Raw genomic sequence first — 21,454 nt, forward strand, 5'->3', positions numbered from 1 at the left:
GCGTGATAGAATGTTGAGCAGCGTCCCTGCTTTCTGTCCACCAGATGCTAGTAACGGTCCCCCACTTGTGATAGTCAAAAAGTCTGTAGACATTGCCAGATGTCTCCAGGGGAAAAAAATCACCCCTGCTGAGAACCGTTGCTATAGAATAATACTTTGGCATCTAGTAGGTGGCTTAATATATATTTATTGAATGGTTAAGTGGTGGGTGCTCAGTAAATACTTATTGGATGATAAGTAAATTCATGAATGAATGAATTCAGCAAATTAAAAATTTTGAAACTGCACTATGTGCATAGCCTCATGTTTCTTCCTTTACTCTTTTCATAGATAAATAAACCATCCTTCTCCCTTTTCTGTTACTGGCACATTCATTCATCCTTTGCTGCTTTTTTCCTTCATTGAGACTTGCTTACTCTTTCAGACAGTGTTACTCTTAAATTTACTTTTGTTCAGTTAACAAGTGACTATGGAACACCTGCTGTGAAATAACAGGAGAGAACAATAGAAAGATACGTCTGTGCTTCCTCGCCCATTGGGTAAAACGGATGTAGATACATGGGATCTTCCTCTAAAGTTAGCTTCTTAGTTCAGGGTAATGTCTGTACCAGTATCATGGGGACACCACAGGGTGGTTTGTATCAGTGGTTAAGTGCTTATCAGAATGAGTTGACCTTGATGTTGAATTTGGAATCCAGTTTTAAAACCTACCCATTCACTTTTTACTTATTTTCATTTGTTGCAGTTACCCTTAGTTTCTTGCTGTTAAATCTGTTTGTCTAAAACCTGATTGAGAAATATACAATGTGGACTTGCTCATGTTGAACTTGTTTGATATGACTGTTTTCTGTGGTAGGTTGTCTTATTGAATGGTTGTGAACGGCTGATTTATCAGTGGGTTTTTAATGTCCATGCTTAGAAAGTCTTGCCACTCCACCTACCTGGGTTCTTGAAGCCACATTAACCAAAGCTGTAGTTCCTTCTGGCTGGGATTAAAATACACCAAACAAAAACCCCCTTCTTTATTATGTGAATTTCTTTGTCCAAGAGCAACTGATTTTCTGCCAAACAATTATTATGTTCCATCCCTGATACTGTTAGAAAGATTTATTTTGATTTGAACTATGGAATCAGAAGAATTCTATTGGAGGGAATGCCTGGAATCTTCTCTTGAAGACACAACTGTCTTCTCAAGATTATCTGGAGACAGAGTTCTAGGCAGAGCTATTTGTCCAGAGAGGATCTTGAAATGTCTCTTACCTAGCTCTGTTTCTTTATATTGGAAAGAGTTTTAATAGCAAATTAAAGAATTGAACATGTGTGTAAGAAAGGAGAGATAATTTTCTTGTTGACAACCCAAATTCCTACTCATGACTGGTTCTTGTAAGGTGGAACCAAGGCCCTTGAGGCTTTGCTGAGGGGAGGCAGCCTACTTTTTAAGGTCGGTATTTCTCCCTGTGGGATTTTGTTGGGTTCTCCGATACAAAAACTGTAATTTACGCTGTAATCAAAGCCAGGATTAAAGGAAAGTACTGTTACCTGAGGTCTCTAAGAATGAAAGTAGATGGCATTAAGATTTTAGATTTTTTTTTCCTTTTTAAAATAACTCGCAATTGAAACCTGAGTTTTATAACAGCAGAATGCCGTTTGAATAAAGGCCCCAGATTGTTGTGGTAACTAGGATACCTCTTAGATGATTTTAAACATATGAAAAAAGCAACAATGAAATTGGATTCTTTATTTCTCAAATGCAAAAGGCAATAGTCAGTGTCTTTGTACTCAGGAAGTCTCTTGCTCTTAAAATGTAGGAATATTTGGGTGAAATATTAGGAAGTTGAATAGGAAAATAGATTTGGTCTTTTGAGAAATAGAAGAAAGCACTTTTTAAAAGTTCATTGCTTGATTTTATGAAGACATCTGAATAAATTTGACATCAGGAAGATTTGAAATAATGCTCTCTGATCTTTATTTAAAAGAAACTGACTCCTGAGGATGTGAAAAGCTGTATTATATCGTGGTTTTTATGATGGAAGAGTTTAAGAAGGGGATGAGAATTGCTATGTTGCTGAACTAGAGGCAATCTCAAAATATTTCTGAAAACCAGGGACTCTGAAGAGCACAGATAGTGAGGCTTGTCGTTCTAATTTAATAGATCAGAAAGGAAAGACTTAAAATTCTGTCGAGAACCCTCTTTTTTCTTTTTATGTTTAATCTCAGGTTTAACCTCAGGAATGTTAGATTCTTAAAATTGCAATAGGCAGTGCTCCAGAAGATCTGAATTTGTCCTTTTACTAAAAATAATTGGTCACTAAAATTTGTCTTTCTGTCATAAAACCTTATGAACTGTTTTTGGTTTATTTTTTGAAAAAATTTTCATTTTTACTTTTATTTTGCAATTATAGTTGACATGCAATATTAGATTAGTTTCAGGTATACAACATACTGATTAGACGTTTATATACCTTACAAAGTGATCACGTCGATAAATCTAGTACCTGTGTGGCATTGGTTCATTTGTTTTTAACTAAAAGCACTTCTCAAAGCACACCCTCTTCATTGGATTACTGATCGTAAGTGTCAATGCTAAATTTGTTTGAATAAAACTTCTTTGGGGATTTTCAGGGAAAGGAAAGTTGCATTGATTTAATTTTACATAAATGGGCTGCTCTTGGAAAACATACAGAGAGCTGTTCATATTTTATCACTAGAGTAGAAACTTGGAGTGGGTTAAATTTTCATTTGGAAGCAATACCAGAAAATTGCTAAATCCAACCAATTTCCAGTAGAGATTTTTTTCCAGTAATTAGTGAAATAGAAGGGGCTCAGAACATGAGTTCGAGTCCTAACTCCACAGTTTCCTCCTGATGTATCTTGGGTGGTCACCCTCAGGTCAGGTTAGTCTTTCTCTCTAGTGCGCTGTGTGCACTCCCATTCCTGGAGCTTTAGTGCCCTCGCCTGTAAAGTGGAAGCCGTAATCCCCCACTGTAGTGTAGCACTGTACACTAGACATCGCTGCTGGGAGTGGGGCGTGCATGCGGACAATCTCTGAGGCAGCAGCAAGCCTGGAGCCACTGCTGGTGGTCAACACTACAGTCAGTCACTTGTGAAGGCGATTTTTGTTTTTTAGAAGTTTTTTTTAAGATTTTTTTTTTTTTTTAATTGGGGAAAGGGAACAGGACTTTATTGGGGACTTTATTGGGGAACAGTGTGTACTTCCAGGACTTTTTTCCAAGTCAAGTTGTTGTCCTTTCAATCTTAGTTGTGGAGGGTGCCATTCAGCTTCAAGTTGTTGTTCTTTCAGTCTTAGTTGTGGAGGGCACAGCTCAGCTCCAGGTCTAGTTGCCGTTTTCTAGTTGCAGGGGGCGCAGCCCACCGTCCCTTGCAGGAGTCGAACCAGCAACTTTGTGGTTGAGAGGATGCACTCCAACCAACTGAGCCATCTGGGAGGCAGCTCAGCCCAAGGTGCCGTGTTCAATTTCAGTTGCAGGGGGCGCTGCCCACCATCCCGCAAGGGACTTGAGGAATTGAACTGGCAACCTTGTGGTTGAGAGCCCACTGGCCATGTGGGAATCAAACTGGCAGCCTTCGGAGTTAGAAGCATGGAGCTCTAACCGCCTGAGCCACCGGGCTGGCCCGATTTTTTTTTGTTGTTTTTAATCTATTTTGGAATTGGAATTGGAATTGCACCTACTTGAAGAAGGCATCTTTAACTCTGTAATGTATTAGTGGTCTTTTGCAGTGAGTGACTTTAGAAAAAGATCTGCCTTGCTAGAGATCACTGCTTTGCTTATTAATAAGTGGCGCTCACTGTATACGGTTGTTCCTTTAGGTCATTTCTTAACTTTGTAGCATGTAGGTTGGATCACCTGTGGATACGGGAAGAATTAGGGACTTGTCTGAATCTCTTTTCCAGATTATTCTAGAAGACTGTTTCAACTGTGGCAGTGGCAAATATAGGCAGAACTAGGGATTCAGAAAAGGCAGGAACTCAGGTGACTGGAATTAGTTGAAAATGTTTGTTTCTCAATAGACAATTATTTTTTAAATAGAAGAACATTTTTTTCTTCTTCTCTATGTTTCTTTTATTTTAGATTCGTGTGTCCCCCACTCCAGTGATAGATGTTTTCTGCTTATGAAGATTTGCTATTCTGATCAGTTTTAAAAGTCTAGTGTGTTAGATCCCTGGCAAAGAAAGACTAGACTTAGCTTTGAAACAGAACTGAGAGGGTATTTCCCTTGGAGGGGCATCAGCTGCTTGTTTCTTGAAGTGAGTTCAGGTTCCATTCTCCATGGGAACCACCTAGCCAAAGTACTGCCCAGTTCTTTGTCTGTGGTTGGAGCAAAAAGCCCTTTTGGCCAGCCAGCCTATGCTGGCATTACACTGGAAGGAGCTGGGGTTTGGAGGACCTTCATAGTCATGTTTCTGATCAAATTCTGCCCACTGACAAAGGTTCTGGGTTTTATAGAACCTTTGGAATATTTGCCTTTTCCTTTCATCATTCCCAAGGCATTGAGAGAAGCGATTAAGTGGTTACTCCTTTATTCACAGAGATTTTGATCACCCCTGTAGAGTTCAGAACCAAATCTCCCCAGTGGATGGCTGTGCTGGTTGGATCTTTTAGACTTGGCTTGGTACACATGGTCACCTCTCTATGCTAGGAGGTAGACATGGTCACCCATCTGTGCTGGGGGTACACATGGTCACCCCTCTGTGCTAGGGGCTCCATGTGAATTTTCCTGTGACCTAATCTCATTAATCACCTTGCTTGGAAGCATTTCTTCCATGGATTAATGGACGAAGTTGATTATCCTTTATTGAACCTTTCTTGTCATCTGCAAGTTGTACTTACAGTGGTCATGTTGTTTTGGCTTTAATATGTTGGGATCAAGAAGTGGAATTTCCTTGGGACAGCTTTTTGGGGGTGGTTACTGTTCTTGAGTTTTGGTTTTATCTTTGCCCCCTACTTTAATGTCTGACGGTAAGACACTTCCCTGACTTTAGTCTCATTTGTAAAATGAGGATCACTTACTCAGTGTAATAGAGGGATAGCTGGATAGTTTTTTTGTGACCTGATAAGTAGCTAAATTCTCTCATGGTATTTATGCTCCGATCAGATTCCAGGGGTGTGACTATACCAGGGGCCAGTAATCTTTGACCCGTGAGTCAGACATGATCCACGGTCTGTTTTTGTATGGCCCATGAACTAAGAATGATTTTTACATCTTTAAAATGTAACAATCAAGAGAATGAGAAGACAGCCCACAGACTGAGAGAAAATATTTTCAAAAGACACATTTGATGAAGGACTATTATCCAAAATAAACAAAGAACTCTTAAAACTCAACAATAAGAACACAGACAACCTGATTAAAAACTGGGCAAAAGACCTGAACAGACACCTCACCAGAGAAGATATAGAGACGGCAAGTAAGCATGTGAAACGATGTCCAACTTCATATGTCATTAGGGAATTGCAAATTAAAACAATGAGATACCACTAGACACCTATTAGAATGGCCCAAATCTAAAACACTGACCACACCAAATGCTCACGAGGAAGTGGAATAGAAGGAACTCTCATGCATTGCTGGTAGGGTACAATATGGTATAGCCACTTTGGAAGACAGTCTGGCAGTTTCTTACAAAACATACTCTTACCATATGATCCAGCAGTCATGCTCCTTCGTATTTACTCATATGAGCTGAAAACTTGTGTCCAAACAAAAACCTGCACATGGATATTTATAGCAGCTTTATTCATAATTGCTAAGATTGGAAGCAACAGGATATCCTTCAGTAGGTGAATGGATAAACAATGGTACATCCAGATAGTGGAATACTATTCAGTGTTAAAAAGGAATCAGTTACCAGGCCATGAAAATACCGTAGAGGAAACTTAAGTGCATATTACTAAGTGAAGGAGGCCAATCTGAAAAGGCTACATATTATATCATTCCAACTATATAACATTCCAATTCTAGGACATTCTGGGGAAGGCAAATCTATGGAGTTAGTAAAACGTCAGTGATTGCCAGGAGTTGGGGAGGAAGGAGGGATGAACAGTAAGAGCACAGATTATTTTTCGGGCAGTTGAACTATTCTGTGTGATACTACAATGGTGGGTAGTTGTCATTATACATTTGTCCAAACTCATAGAATGGACAGCACCAAGAGTGAACCCTGATGCAAACTATGGACTTTGGGTGATAATGTGGTGTCAATGGAGGTTTGCTTGGAAAAAATCCAGGCTATAGATAGTGTGTGTGGGGGTGTGTGTGCTGTGTATGTGTGTGGGGAACAGGGTTATGTGAGTATGGTCTGTACTTTCAGCTCGATTTTGCTCTGAACCTAAAATTACTCTAAAAAAATAGTTTATTTTTTAAAAATGTCAAAATAAAACAGAGTAATATGCCACAGAGACTATATGTGGCCTACAAAGCCTAAAATATTTATTACTTGGTCTTTTACAGAAAAGGTTTACCAAGCCCTGGACTATGTCACAGTAGAACTAGGAAATGAGTTGCTTAGGTTTTCTGATGTCATGCCCAGTGACCTAGTTCTCCTGGTACTTACTGTCTCTAATGGCAAAGTTGTTCTCATGAATTTCTGTTTCATTTGCAGGTATATGAGTGACCTAAAGCTGCAAATTAAAACGGAGAGAGAGCAGTGCCAGCTGCGAGCAGGGCAAGGATGCCAATTCCTCCTCCCCCTCCGCCCCCACCTGGTCCTCCTCCACCTCCCACATTTAATCAGGTAGGTAATCCTTCCACCAGCTATCTCAAACCTTAATGGATACTTAGGGCTTCCTGTTGTAAGAGTGAGAGTACTCAAAGACGTGGTGCAGGAAGAAGGAGAAGAAACAGGTAACATCTGCCCTTATCAGCTAGTTCTGATTCCTGAGAGGTACTCGTAGGACCATAATGGCTTGTCTTGTTTTCTTGTCCTGGTTCAGTTTAAATAGAGATTAGGACAGGTAGGAACTGGCGTTTCCCCCTAAAACTATTTGTTCTATAAAGGTCTGCTTCATTTCTCTGGCATCGTTGAGAAAAAGGATGGCAGTTTCTGGTGGTGGTTTCTTGCTACCATTTCAACTCCTCCTCTTCTCCAAATCAGTTCATTTTAAAACCAAGTCCATTACGTCTAACACCTCATCAAGAAAGAAAGTTTATGGAATGTGTTAGTAAGAAGACTCAAAGGTTTGATCATGGAATTTTAAAAAGCAGTGTAGCTTCTCAACCAAGGAAGCAGCCTCTTTAACTATATCTGGATTGTGACATCCGGTCTCACCTGAGAAAGAAGCAACCTGGGTGCTTTATCGCATTTTTATAAAATTTAGTGAAAAAACTACAGAGAATGAATATTCCAGAGGTACACGCACAGTGTTTAACAGATGAGAAATTGTGCTATAAAGAGGGAAAGTGACTTGCCTAGCTAATTTGGTTCTGAACTACCACTAGAAATCAGGTCTGCCAGCTTTTTTTTTTCATCTAGTTTTCAGACATTTCACTTGAGGATATATGTATGAATCCCCTTTTTGGATGAAATTCTATTGGAAGCCCAGTAAGTAAAGTAGATGAAAGCAGAGCTGCTCTGGTTATAGTGGGATTCAAGGACCCGTAGGATATCCTTGGATCTCTATAACCTCTTGGATTACTGCCCTGCATCATGCTGTCTTTGTCACTCACTCAGTAGCCTTTTGTTGGGGGCTTACTGTGTGTCAGGGACTTGGCTAGGCATACAAGTTAGAAAACCCCCATAATTTTACTCTGTGCCTACATATTGTTTTACTCTTTTACAACGAGAATTTACTTATATAATTGAAAGAGAGGGAAAATACGTGGATAAGCAAAAAGAAGCAAATAAAAGTCACCCATAATACCATCGCCCAGAAATGAGACAATTTCGGCCTTTCTTTTTTTTCCCCCTTCTTCCGCCTCCCCCCCCCACTCCGGTTCAAGCCGTTGTTTCTCAGTCTCCTTGGGTAGGACACAGCTCCCTGGCCCCTGCTGGTATTAGGAGCCTTGCGCTCCCCCTGGCTGAGGCAGTCGGTTGCCTTGGCCATGCTCGCCAGCTGCCGGCCGCTCACGATGGCTGCTGGGATGGCTGCTGGCCATTCATGCTGGCTGCCGGCCACTTAGCTGCTCATGGTAGCACACGGTAGCCCAGGGCAACACACACAGCAGCCCATGCTAACCTCCGGCTGCTCACGGCAGCCCAGCTCCAGGAAGAACTGTTGTTCACAATCTTAGCTGTAGAGGGCGCAGCTCACTGGCCCATGTGGGAATTGAACTGGTGACCTCGGCGTTAGGAGCACTGTGCTCCAACTACCTGAGCCACCGGGCCAGCCCAATTTCTACCTTTCAAGAGCTCCCAGTATAATGGATAAGACAGATAAGTCAACATTTGAGGCCACAAAGAAGGGCACCTTACCTGGTGGTTGGAAGGAGAGGAGGCAGTCAGAGGAGGCTTCTGGGGGGAGGTAATACTTGAGCTGAGTCTTAAAGGATGAGTAGGGGTTAGCCAGAAAGAGAAGAGGGAGGGAGACAAGCAGAATGTGGAAGGATGCTGATTTGTGAGAAAGCACAGAGGTTTAGATTATTGCTTGAAAATGGGAGGGCTATGGTGGGAGGTGAAGCTGGACATGTGAGCTGAGGGTTTGGATTTTTCTCCCAGTAAAGATGGGGAGGTGTGGAATATTTTCAGGAGCTGGAGTAACCTGACTGGGTTTGTATTAGAAGGGTCACTTAACAGTGTGGACAGGGGTTGGGAGTTGAGACTGGAGACAGAAACATGTTGCAATTGAAAATTGAGGGTCTGGACTAAAGCAGTGAGGATGGAGAGTGGAGACAAGAGACACTTAGAAAGTAAAGTCTTTGATGACAGATGGCAGAGTGAGGAAGAGGAAGGAGGTTTGGATGACCCTAGTTTGGGGAATCAATTGATGATGGTGCTATTTACCAGAAAAATATTCTCTTGTAAATAGCACCCAAGTGCATCCAAGCATTCCCAAGCGCAGAATGATGGTGCTGTTTGTGGAGAAAGGGTGTAAACTCAATTTTGGATGTGTTTAGTCATATTTTAATAATAATTTTCTCTTTACAAAAGGAGTATGTTCAAGAAATTGATGAACTGTGGATAAGCTAAAAGGAGCAATTACCCATAATGCAACCATTCATAACGGTTTTGTATATATCCTGCCCCTCCCTTCAGTTCTATCTATATACTCTTTTTTAAAAATATTGTGCTTTATATATTGATTTCTCATATGCTCTTCTTACCCATTCATACATCGTGAATGGCTTGTCATTAAATGGTTAGTGATATCATTAAAAAACTTTTTAGTGTACTAAAAATGTGGGGAAAAATTAGAGAATACCAATGACAGAAAATGGGAAAAAGAATCTATAACTACCCTCTGTTAACATTTTGTATGTTTTATATATTGATTGTAGGAAAGCTAGAAAATACAGATAAACATAATTATTACCTGAAGTTAACTTTTGCTGGTATCAGCATATATTCTTCCAGAAAATTTCTGTATGTGTGCATCTTTTTTCTTTCAAATGTAATCTAGCTACTGTTTATTGATCTTTTATTGTACATAAGGCACTGTACTAAGCTCTTGAAAAGTGTCATTAATATCATTTAATTCTCAAAACTACTCTGTGAGATAAGTTCTCCTGTTACTCCGATTCTATAAAAGAGAAAACTGCAATCATGCTATATGTATTGTTTTATAGTATTTTTTACTTGATTGTGGCAAACATTTATTGCTACAGAGAGATACTTCTATATCTTTAAGAGCTTAACTGGCATCCCATTGTATGGTTATCATGGTTCTTTTTGGTTGAACTTTTAGATTATTTTCAGTGTTATGCTATTATAAGCCATTTTTTGCTATATTATCAACATCTTTTTGCACGTCTCCAGTGATTTTCTGAAAGTTAATTCTTAGGAGTAGAATTCTTGTGCTCGACGTTTAAAAGGTGTTTAATACATAAATTACTTTCTAGAAAGATCATACCAATTTACCTTACTGCATGTAGTGCAAAAGAGTACCTGTTTCCCTGAATCCTTCTGAGCATCATAGCGCAGTTATTTATTCTACACCGTGTTTTGAACATCTGCAACGTGCCCGGCACTGCACACCGCTGCTCATTGTCGTCCCTGCCTTCAGGAAGCTAGCAGTCTCTTTAGTTCTAATCTTAACCTTTACCAATTTCATAGGTAAATACTAGTACTGTGTTTTCCCCTGCATTTCTTTTATTGTAGTTGAATTTTATTTTCATATTTGCTGGCTCTTTGATTACTTTTACACGGTATTGTTCATATGCTTTGCTTATTATCCTACTGATTACTAAGTCATCTTTATATTTAATGCTTTATAGATTTAGGACACTACTTTTGTGTCTATCATATGTTACATTTGTCACAGATGATTTTTCCTTCCGGTATATCATCTGTTTGTTTACTTACTTTCCTAAGTAAATAATTTGTAATAAACAAGTCTGTCCATCTTTTCCTGCATTTTAGTTGTCATGCTTAGAAAGTCCTTCCCTTAGCTATTTTTTGTATGTATATCTGTGAGGTTTTTTTACACTTAAATTTTATAATTCAGCTAGAATTTGTTCGAGAATAAGCTGTGAGGTAGGTATTTAACTTTATTGTTTTCCCCCAAATTACCAGTGATTAACACCTTGTCTTTAATAATCTACTCTTTCTGATGAAATACACTTTTATTATTTCTTAAATAGGTCTGGGCCTGCCTATAGGCTTTCTATTTTGTTCCACTTATCTGTCTGTCCATGTGCATCTGTTGTAGTTTGGTCATAGGAATATTTCAGGATTTAAATGAGGTAATGAAAGTAATATGCTTAGCACAATGCCGGAGCATAGCAGGGGCTCAATAAATGTTTGCCTTGCTGCTGCTGATACATATAAAGCATCTAACACAGAAGCCTAGTGCATAGGTACTCAGTAAATCTTAGTGCAGGCCTCCTCGCAGAAGCTTCTGAGTAGGAGGGAGACCTGTACCCTTCACAGGACAGGAGAAAACAGACTAAGAAGGATGGTGACGCGCATTGATGCTGCTGGTGGGCACAAATATCTGATGAGGTTGCACAGGCATCTCCTGGAATCTAGTTTGGCTTAAGGCATTTACCCTGAGCTTGTGATGAACGGGACTCTTGGGGGTGAATTTCCATTTCCCTCTGCCTCCAGGCAAACACAGAGCAGCCCAAGCTGAGTCGAGATGAGCAGCGGGGTCGCGGCGCCCTCTTACAGGACATCTGCAAAGGGACCAAGCTGAAGAAGGTGACCGCCGTTAATGATCGGAGTGCTCCCGTCATTGAGAGTGAGTCTGAGCTTCCTTTCCAGTGACCCACCCGGATCCGAGGATTGATTTGGAGACTTGGTTGTATTGTCATTTTTATTGTTGGGTCTTGAGTGGAAGAGTTTTGTCCTGGGATATTCTTTGGCTCTCTTCCCATCTGTTCATTTGAATACCTTAGAAACTTCTTTTTGACCTTTGGGGAGCATTCTCAGGTTGAGACTCCCATTTCTTATGTCACTAGTGCTTGTTAGGGCACATCCTCAGCTGTTCTCTGAGGAGAGGATCACAGTTCTAAAAACCACTCAGCTGAAGCCAACGATGATTTTATAATTGCTACAGTGTCCATTCTGAAAGGCCTCTGGGGAGTTTGCTCACACCTGGGTCCCTGAGCCATTAGCTCCCCCCCCCACTACCATCTGGGACTATGAGAGAAGAGCCCAGAAAACTCTGTTGAACATGTCTTTATCCTGGTTATCCCTCTGGCCTAAATAAGGGAAGATTGGCTCCTTGTTCCTTTTGTTTTTCTTTTATCACTGCAAAGAGTTTCATTGTCACATGAAGCTGTGGAGCAGAGAGTCCTAGCTTTTTTTTTTTTGAAAGGCAAAAGCAAGATAGGTTTGTTTGCAAATTAGAGCCCAGGTAGAGAAAGAGTTTCTCCTCAGAATTGACTTGATCACCAGCTTAGAGTATATGAAATGAAAGCCCTAATAGATGGTATGCTTTCCAGAACCCAAAGGAAGCAGTGCTGGTTATGGCTCTGGAGCAGGTGCCCTACAGCCCAAGGGAGGTCTCTTCCAAGGAGGAGTGCCAAAGCTCCGACCTGTGGGAGCCAAGGACGTTTCAGGTATCTGATAAGTACTTTCTTAGGTTTATTTCCCAAGTATGTTAATTTCTGACTGCTGCCTCATGATCCATCGGGGGTTGAGGAGTGTGGCAGAGGCAGGAGGAGGAGTGGGAGTAGGGGAGGAGTTACAGAGTAGAATAAAGAGAAGGCATTAAATAAGAATGTATTCTGTTTATGTCAGTAGTGTTTGTTAATGGGCCCTGAGCCGGATTCAAACCGAGTCTTGTACAAATGCTTTCCTTGCTGCTGTGCAGGTGGCACTAATGAGGCTGGGTGAAGTAGAGATACTGACCGACAGCATATCTCGAGCTCTGTTGACCCAGTATTGTCTGGTATATTTGTAGAGAACGTAGTTGGTAAGCCAGCCCTACAAGTCCCCAGTTCTCGAGCTGCTGCCCCAAGGCCTCCAGTGTCTACAGCCAGCGGGCGCCCTCAAGATGATACAGACAGCAGCCGGGCGTCACTCCCAGAACTACCCCGGATGCAGAGACCATCATTACCGGACCTTTCTCGGCCTAACACCACCAGCAGTACGGGCATGAAGCACAGCTCTTCCGCCCCTCCGCCGCCACCCCCAGGGCGTCGTGCCAACGCACCCCCTACACCTCTGCCTATGCACAGCAACAAAGTCCCAGCCTACAACAGAGAGAAACCCTTGCCGCCCACACCTGGACAGAGGCTTCACCCTGGTCGAGAGGGACCTCCTGCTCCACCCCCCGTCAAACCACCTCCTTCCCCTGTGACTATCAGAACGGGACCAAGTAGCCAGTCCCTGGCTCCTCCGCCGCCGCCTTACCGCCAGCCGCCAGGGGTCCCCAATGGACCTTCCAGTCCCACTAATGAGTCAGCCCCCGAGCTGCCACAGAGACACAATTCTTTGCATAGGAAGACACCAGGGCCTGTCAGAGGCCTAGCACCTCCCCCACCCACCTCAGCCTCCCCTTCTTTACAAAGTAATAGGCCACCTCCCCCAGCTCGAGACCCTCCCAGTCGGGGAGCAGGTAAGTGTCTGGAAGCACCTTTTTTTCCTGTCATACTGAGAGTTAAGCTTATCTTTTCACTCTTTTCCTCAAAGCTCTCCAGTGATTGAAGAGAATAAGAATTCACTTACTCTTCAACACGTTTATTGAATGCCTTTTTATGTGTCAGACTCTATTGTTAGGGAAACAGCAATAAATAGAAGAAATTCCTGCACTCCTTGACAGTCAAACAAATTAGTAAAAAAAATATGTAACTACATAGTATGTATATACTTTAGAGAAATACAACGTGGAGAAGGGGGATAGGATATTCTGGGGTGGGGTGATATTTCCAATTACAGGGGTATGGGTGGGGGTGGGGTCAGGGATCAGGGAAGGCCTTACTGATAAAGTGACAATTTGGCAAAGACCTGAAGAAAGTGAGGGAATAAGCTAAACAGGCATGGAGAACAGCAAATGCAAAGGTCCTGAGATGGGGGGGGTGGGCAGCAAGGAGGCCACTGGGGCAGGCCTAGAATGAGTGAGGGGAAAAGTGGCAGAGCATGGAGGTCAGAAAGCTAGATTTCCATGGGAGAACATTGTATGTAGGACTTTGTAAAGGCTTTGAGTTTTACTTTGTCAGGAGCCCCTGGAGGGGTTGGAACAGAGAAGTAGCATTGATTTACCTTTTAAAAAGATCACCAGCTCTTACGTTGAGAACAGACTGCAGGAGGACAAAGGTGGCAAAAGGAGACCACTTAGGAGGCTATTTCAATAAAGTGGGCAGGTGGGTAGGACCATGGCAGGTTTGGAGGAAAATAGGTATTTGGTGTTAGGCAAGTCAAGTTTGAGGTGCTTGTTAGATATTCAAGAGTAAATAATGAATTGGAGACTGGCTCTCAAATTCTGAAATTCACGGAAGAGGTCTGGGCTAGAGAGAGAAATTTGAACGATACTGAAAACCACATGCTGGGTGCGATCACCTAGGAAGGGACTGTAGAGAAGAGGTCTGAGGCCTGGGGCCCTCCTACATTAGAGGTCAGAGAGATGAAGAGTGCCAAGGAGGAGGAGCTTAGAAGAGCCTCCAGGGAGGAAGGAAGGAGGGAAACAGAGTGATGGGAAAACTCCAAGACTGAGCGAGTGATCGTGTCCAGTGCTACCTCTGGGTCAGTTAAGTGGAAGCCTAAGAATGACGTTGGTTTCAGCGACATGGGAGTCATTTTTTGGGACTGCCAAACAACCTGGAACCCTTTTGAGTAGTTTTAGTGGAGCGGTGGAGGTGAAAGTCTAATTGGAATGGGTTCACAAAGGCAGGAATAGTAGAGAAATTGGAGATAATATAGAAATCCCTTAAGGAGTTTTCTGTAAATGCGTGTGGGGGGTGCAGATAAATGGAACGTGGGATTGAGGGTTAGATTTGTTTTCTTCCCAAGGTGGGAGAGATTTCAGCATCTGTTTGTATACTGATGGAATTGTCCAGTAGAGAGGGAGGAAACTGCCTGAGGAATGTCCTTGAGGCCAGAAGGAATGGAATCTGATCCATAGGTAAGAGGTTGCCCTCAGATAAGAACACAGATAGTTCTTCCATAGTAACAGGAGGGAAGGCAGAGCATATAGGCATCGAAGCAAGTTGGCAAGGGGGTGTGGTGGTAGGAGCATGTACAGTTTCTTTTCATTTACTTCTGTTTTGGGGAAATAGAAAGCAAGGACATCTGCTGAGTGAGGAGAGCAAAGGAGAGGGAGATTGAGGAGAGAGAGAAGAGGGCTTGCAGTGGTTCTGTGGGAGCGTGGGAGAGTGAATGGAGTAGGGAAGTGGGCTTAGGATAACCAGGAACAGGGGAGGCCCACTCGCCATTAGGCTGGGCCTAATCCATTTAGAGCGAGGTTAATGAGCTTGGTGCATTTGCAGATGCTGAGTTGGGCAGAGTTGTATTTAAGCAGGATTAGCAGTGTTTAGGCACATGAGACTGGGAGGGAGAGAGGGGCGAGGGAGTTAATTTCAGGATGTGTGTTAAGGGCGTGATTGTAACAATGGACCGTGTTCCTAAGCTGTGTAAGGAGGGCATTAAGGAGTCCTAGAAGAGGTAGATAGGGTTGTGTGATCTTTTTACAGAATAGCGTAACAAAGTAGAGAGCGAGGGAGACCATGACAGCAGCTCTCCGGGGCTTTCTGAGACCCAGGAATTGGGGCTCCCACATCCTCTTGTATCATTGGACTTGGAGCCACATCCTCCTCAAATGGCTTTTGAGCTTTTATTTTGAACCGTCAGTCCATGCAGGTATAGAAGTTATATCATCAAGAAACATGTATTGAAAGCCCATTAACCTGTGCTGCTGCTTGGTTAATTACATAGAGATTTATACTCTAGGAGAGCTGGCAGTCCAAAAGGCAGTCGTGCAGGAGCCTATTATTTTTGTTAGCCCGTATCTTCCTGGCTTTAGCTATAGGATATAGTCCTAAGGTGGCCTTTGGTTCTACAAAGTTTAGGTTAAAAAATTTTGTTTTTAACTTAGGAATTTTTTTTAAAGACCCTTTATCTGAGCAGAGCCTACATCTTAACCTGACCCAGGAACAGAAGTGGAGAAAAATGCAATTTCTGTGCATTGAACTGAGTAGTTTTAAATGTCTGCAGACTTCTTGTGTCCTACTTCTCTGTTCTTTCTTTATGGAGTCTTTAGAAAAACGTGAAGTTATAAGCCTTGTTCTTCTCTTTATTAGCCATCACCAACACTGCTTCTCGTATCAGTAACCAGAGTGGAAGTTCTTAAGAGTGGTACACTGAAAAAAAAAATTGAGATAGTTTAGAGATCTTCTGAGTATTGGCTTTTATTTGTTGATTCTCTGAGTTTGTTTCCTCATCTGTTAAATGGTGTGTTCACAGTATTTTCAGAGGTCGTTGTAAATAAAAGTTATTTATGAAAGTGCTTTATAAACTATAGTATGCTGATGAATGTTAGAAGTTTTATGCAAAGGACTTCAAGGTAGTTCACGGACTTATCTCTATTATTACCTTATAACAATATTATGCGATAATGTACTTTTGTTTCTATGTGAATTATTCACATTTGAAGCAGTGTGGGGTCTTTTGCCTTCCCAGGGTGCTCAGGAACCAAAAAAATCTCACAATATTGGTCCATAGAGTTTGTTTCCTGAATTTTTCCTTTGCAGAGTAAAACACTATTTTTAAGGGATATTTTTTCTTTTTAAAATATTGATTCCATTGTGCTTTCATCACAGTTGGGTTTATCTTAGATTATAAAAGGCAGTCTTCCCACCCCAAGGTTTCTATTACAAATTGCTTCTTTCTTAGGGTCCTTGGGTTCCGGGTCTGTCACTTGAAACAGTCTTAAAACTGGATATGACAGAGCTCTGAAACTTACTGGAGATGGCAGGACCCGGTTGGGATGCCCATCCCTGAGGGAGGGAGGGAGTTGAAGAAGCCAAGTGAGTTTCTCTTGGTCCTGTTCTGTTTTGCCAGTCCAGGCTGGCTCTCCTTACTGCCATCTGCTCAATGTCTAGCTGGTGTCTAGCTAACCCTGTCTACCTTACTCTCCCGGGCCCTGCCCTAGGAGTCGATACAGATTCTCGGGGCCCTGAAAAATCTGGGCTATAGGGAAATATTTTGAGGACAACCTGAAAGAGCTTCAGTTTAGGCAGAGTTGGAATGAAAGCAAGGTTCAGAGATCTGGGAGATATTAAGGAGATTTCCCTTTAAGTATTGCCTCTAATGGCCCCTGTCCATACTTAGACCTTGAAAAGACTGAGGGAGAGTTGACATTCTGAGTGTACCTTATGGGAAGTGAAAACTAACATTTCCTGGGCCTGCAGTGCCGGACCCCTCGTCTGCATCATCCCATTATGGTTTCATGCTTAACTACGGTCACTGTACAGAAATTCTGACAGTAATTCTGGAGGGACAATAAGATATGCTCATATTACTAAAACAGTGTTTTCTGTTAAGCTGATTAGTCTCCATGTACTATTTAGATAGCAACTATTTATTGGACATGGCATAGGTACCAAAAGACACACTTCCATCTCACTGGGTTATAAATTTGTTGGGGAGATAAGATATATAATACTTGCAGTAGTTACGAAAAAGCAGTGGGGGTAAGAGAAAGAGCAAACATGTGCTGGGTCTATTAGATCTGTGACCTTAGACAAATAACCTGTGTCCCAGTTTCCTTATTTGTGAAAAGGGGATAATACCACATACTTTGCAGGAGTGGCTGCAAGAATTTTTAAAGATTGACTGAATAAAATGCACCCAGGACAGTGCCTGGAACAGAGTGGATACCAAATAATTGTAGCTGCTATTGTTAGTTAATGCAAAGTATAGAAGTAATGTAACTTAAACACATTAGAACGTATTCCAGTGGTGGTGCCATTTCTTCAGACATGCTTTTGATGTTACCTTCTACTTGGTGGCAAATTTTTGTCTTTAAAGATGTATTTAATTTTTGAAAATAGCCAAAAAGCTGAGTCAGACATAGGTACGAATATTTTTGTTACTGTTGGTGTGACCTCAGAAATGAGATGTGCCCATCATATAATAATATTTATGGATCTGTCTGATAAACGGGGTTTGGAGGTAATTCTGAAAGAGCTGTTCGCAGTTTCTTAGAGCAATGAGAATATCAGTGGCGATACGTAATTTCCACAGATGAACTTACTATATGTGTATGTATCTTGAAAATCACTCACTTTAGTCTGTACTACTAAGTGCTAGAGTAAGTGACGTGGCCTATAAATGCTCTGAGTGAGCACAGAAGGAGGAGAGCAGAATAGAGTGGATTGCTTCCACAAAGCCTTGAGAAGATGGAACCTGCATTAAACCTTAAAGGATAGATAGATTTGGTAGTAAAGGAAGAGCGATGGCATTTCCAAGGCTTGTGGGAGGAGCCACAAGAGCGGAGCATACATAATTTGGTTTATTTAGCAAAGGTTGATTGAGTATCGTGTGTGGTACATTTGGCTGAGCGTGGGAACTCAGATGAATGGTCACTGCTCTGACTTACACACAGTATACTGGGGAAGAGGCCCATATAATGAATAATCAGAGTACAGTAGAGTGGTAGAGAGACACAGAGGGGATGGTGGGGTGCAGAAGAGGGGGGTGCCTAACCCAGCCTAGTAATCAAGAAAGGAAGGAGGAGAAGGTGAGATCAGACTGACTGACATGGTAAGAAAGGATCATCAGGGAAACCCAATCGGGGTGGAAGCTAAGGATTCAAAACTATGATGTAGGAAATGCAAAGCCTTTGCAAAAGTTTGAGCAAGTATTTTGGAGATCTCAGTCAGTTGGTGGTATGCAGAAGAGTTGGTGGGATTGGCAGAGTTAGAGATTAGAAGCAAGGCGAACATTTGGAAAGCTTTTTGTAATAGAACAGGCTAAAAATGAGAAAGCCCTGAATTAGAATTGTGGAGGAAGACACGGGAAAGCAGGGAAAAAATCATCAAGAAGAGGTGGAGTTCCTGCCTGACTTGTCATGAGAAATGAAAAAGGGTCATACGTGTAGTCTGAACTTCCGTATCTGGAAGAAAGAATGGCGATGCTGTTAAAGAAACAGGGGTGAGAGGAGGGTGAATATGGTATTTAACACGGTGCCCAGAGACTCTGAGCCTCTGCATCCAAACCTAATTGCTTCGGATTTTAATTCCAGCTCCTCCGCCCCCACCACCCATGATCCGAAATGGTGCCAGGGATGCTCCCCCTCCCCCCCCACCATACCGACATGGGTCGGAACCTCTGAGCCGAGGAAAGCCCCCACCTCCGCCCTCAAGGACGCCAGCCGGGCCACCCCCTCCTCCTCCACCGCCCCTGAGGAATGGCCACAGGGACTCGATTACCACTGTCCGATCTTTCTTGGGTGAGTAGCTGGCTGTTACAGCCTCCTCGTTCCTGTGGTGACTTACTAATTCCGTGGCCCTTGAGGAGTGGGAATGGTCACTTGACATCCTTTGTTCACAGCAGGTCTTCTCCCCGACTTTATCCCAGACTTCTAGCCCTGTCCATTGACATCGCTTTCCTGATGCAAATTCGAGGCCTGGTTGCTTTGGGATAGATGGAAGTAAAATCAACAGGTGTCATGCTTCCTCTAAAGCCGCTCTCTTGCTCCCCAAGGCTCATTATTTGTGGTTACCTTTTAGTTCAGTCAGAGACTTTATCCTCTTTAGGACCATTCATACAAGAATTCTATGTACCGTGTTTCCTCGAAAATAAGACCTACCCCAAAAATAAGCCCCAGTTAAGATTGTCAGCCAGACGGACGCATTTAATATATTGTGACGATGTTCCAGAAGAAGATGACCTGACTGTATTTGAATAAATGTAGATGGTTGTACATGAAAAAATAAGACATCACCTAAAAATACACCCTAATGTGTCTTTTGGAACAAAAATTAATATAAGACCCGGTCTTATTTTCGGGGAAACACTGTTTCTTCCTAGGAAGGAGAGCTCCATTCTAGTCCTTTAAAAACACTACACTGTGGAAGCTGTTTCCCGTTAAAGGGGAATGCTTTGAAGAGGCATTGTAAATGCCATTTTTATAAGTTAATCATGATTGTCTTGGAAAAAAGAAGAGTTTGTTATTTGAAGACTAAAATAAAGGTGTGTTTGGTTAAAAAACAAACAAAATACTAACTACACTGCGTATATAACATTTATTTAGTAATCCAAAGCCACTAACTAGCTGTGTTATTTTGAGGAAGTCATTTTATTTCTCTGACCTCACTTCCCTTGTCTGTGAAATGAGGAGGTTGACTAGATCAGGAGTGTGTCAGATTAACTTTTCCAAGGTTATCAGTGAATCTTAGGCCCCACCTAAGAGATTCTAATTCATTAGGTCAGGGATGGAGTCCCAAGCAATGGTTGTCCACAGGGTATCATTAGACCCTCTGTTAAGGACTCCTGGAAAGAACTGTACAATTCCTTTCAGCTCTAACACTCTGGATTCTTTTTTTCTTTTTAATAAATTTTATTGGGTAATATTGGGGGACAGTGTGTTTCTCCAGGGCCCATCAGCTCCAAGTCGTTGTCCTTCAATCTAGCTGTGGAGGGTGCAGCTCAGCTCCAAGCCCAGTCGCCGTGTTCAATCTTTAGTTGCAGGGGGCGCAGCCCACCATCCCATGCGGGATATTGAACCGGCAACCTTGTTGAGAGCTTGCACTCTAACCAACGGAGCCATCGGCTGTCCCTCCGGAAGCTCAGTGGCAGCTCGTTGTCTTCAATCTAGTTGTGGAGGGTGCAGGTCACTGGTCCATGTGAGAATCGAACCCGCAGCCCTGTTGTTCAGAGCTCGCGCTCTAACCACCTGAGGCATCCGGCCACCCCCTGAATTCTTTAATGGTTGATTCTTCTCTGCCTTGCCCTAGTCTCTTCCTATTAGGTGGACCAGGGTTTTTGCTTTGAAGATAAGTGAACGTGATCAAGCTACACCTGTGAAAAATTTGAACCTTCTTGTAGTGGGGCCATGGAAAGTGGGAGTGGGGGCCACAAGATGGCTATCCCAACTGTGTTGAGCTAAGTGAGGATAACCTGGGCCAAAAGGGAATTATCTGGTCAGATCTGTTACTAGTTGGTGAGAGAATCCACAAATATTCCCATTTTAAGTTAACTTCTACCAATTTGTGGATTCAGTTCAGTTGGTTTCCCATGGTGATAGTCTCTAAGATGATTATGTTAAAGAACTGTATTTCTTTCTCCTCCCATGCAGGCAGCTGGGCTCCTTTCCTGTTACATGCCTGATTTTTCAAGGAAAGATTTTTAAAAAACCAGTTCAGAGACGAATTCCTTCATGTACAGTAGCCTTTGAGCACCTCCTGTGTGCATGTGAGGTTCATAGAATGGTGCTATTGCTGTCCTCAGGAACTGGGCTTTAGTGGGCAAGGCAGGTCCTCACGTACATCAGAGTGCACGGAGGCCAGTGAGGGGAAGTTCAAGTGGTGCAGAGGGGTGGGAGCGTGAGGAAGGCTGGCGCGAATTAATATCCTGTTCCTTTTGTAGATGATTTTGAGTCGAAGTATTCTTTCCATCCAGTAGAAGACTTTCCTGCTCCAGAAGAATATAAACACTTTCAGAGAGTATATCCCAGCAAAACAAACCGAGGTGAGAAGAGTAGTCATGAAACTTTTTCCATAATTCCTTAGAAAGTAGAATTGGTGTCTTTTCTTCAGCTCAGATTTGCTTCTCCTCATCTGCATTTTCTTTAAAAAACCTAGTCCCTTAAAATTAAAGGTTAGTTTAAAGAGCCTGTCTCTTATTTCAGAGTTGTTTGGGTTATTCAGGGTCTGGTGGGTGAGCTTGTGTATGTGG

At 42.3% G+C, this 21,454-nt stretch overlaps 1 protein-coding gene across 5 annotated transcripts in view; it reads left to right on the forward strand.

Moving 5' to 3' along the window:
- WIPF2 (WAS/WASL interacting protein family member 2) overlaps positions 1-21,454 on the forward strand; it is a 38,261-nt gene that overhangs the window by 13,542 nt on the left and 3,265 nt on the right. For 4 of the 5 annotated variants that reach the window (XM_033090312.1, XM_033090313.1, XM_033090310.1 and 1 more), the window contains 6 exons: positions 6,623-6,754; positions 11,222-11,354; positions 12,061-12,177; positions 12,522-13,178; positions 18,801-19,007; positions 21,146-21,247. In XM_033090312.1, the coding sequence (XP_032946203.1) occupies positions 6,692-6,754; positions 11,222-11,354; positions 12,061-12,177; positions 12,522-13,178; positions 18,801-19,007; positions 21,146-21,247 (1,279 nt within the window). In that variant the 5' untranslated portion in view covers positions 6,623-6,691. Of the gene's footprint in view, positions 1-5,406; positions 5,429-6,622; positions 6,755-11,221; positions 11,355-12,060; positions 12,178-12,521; positions 13,179-18,800; positions 19,008-21,145; positions 21,248-21,454 lie in introns of those variants that run through there. The other variant, XM_033090314.1, reaches the window with a different exon arrangement.

This window comes from Rhinolophus ferrumequinum, chromosome 21, assembly GCF_004115265.2.
Source record: "Rhinolophus ferrumequinum isolate MPI-CBG mRhiFer1 chromosome 21, mRhiFer1_v1.p, whole genome shotgun sequence".
Classification (NCBI taxonomy): domain Eukaryota; kingdom Metazoa; phylum Chordata; class Mammalia; order Chiroptera; family Rhinolophidae; genus Rhinolophus; species Rhinolophus ferrumequinum.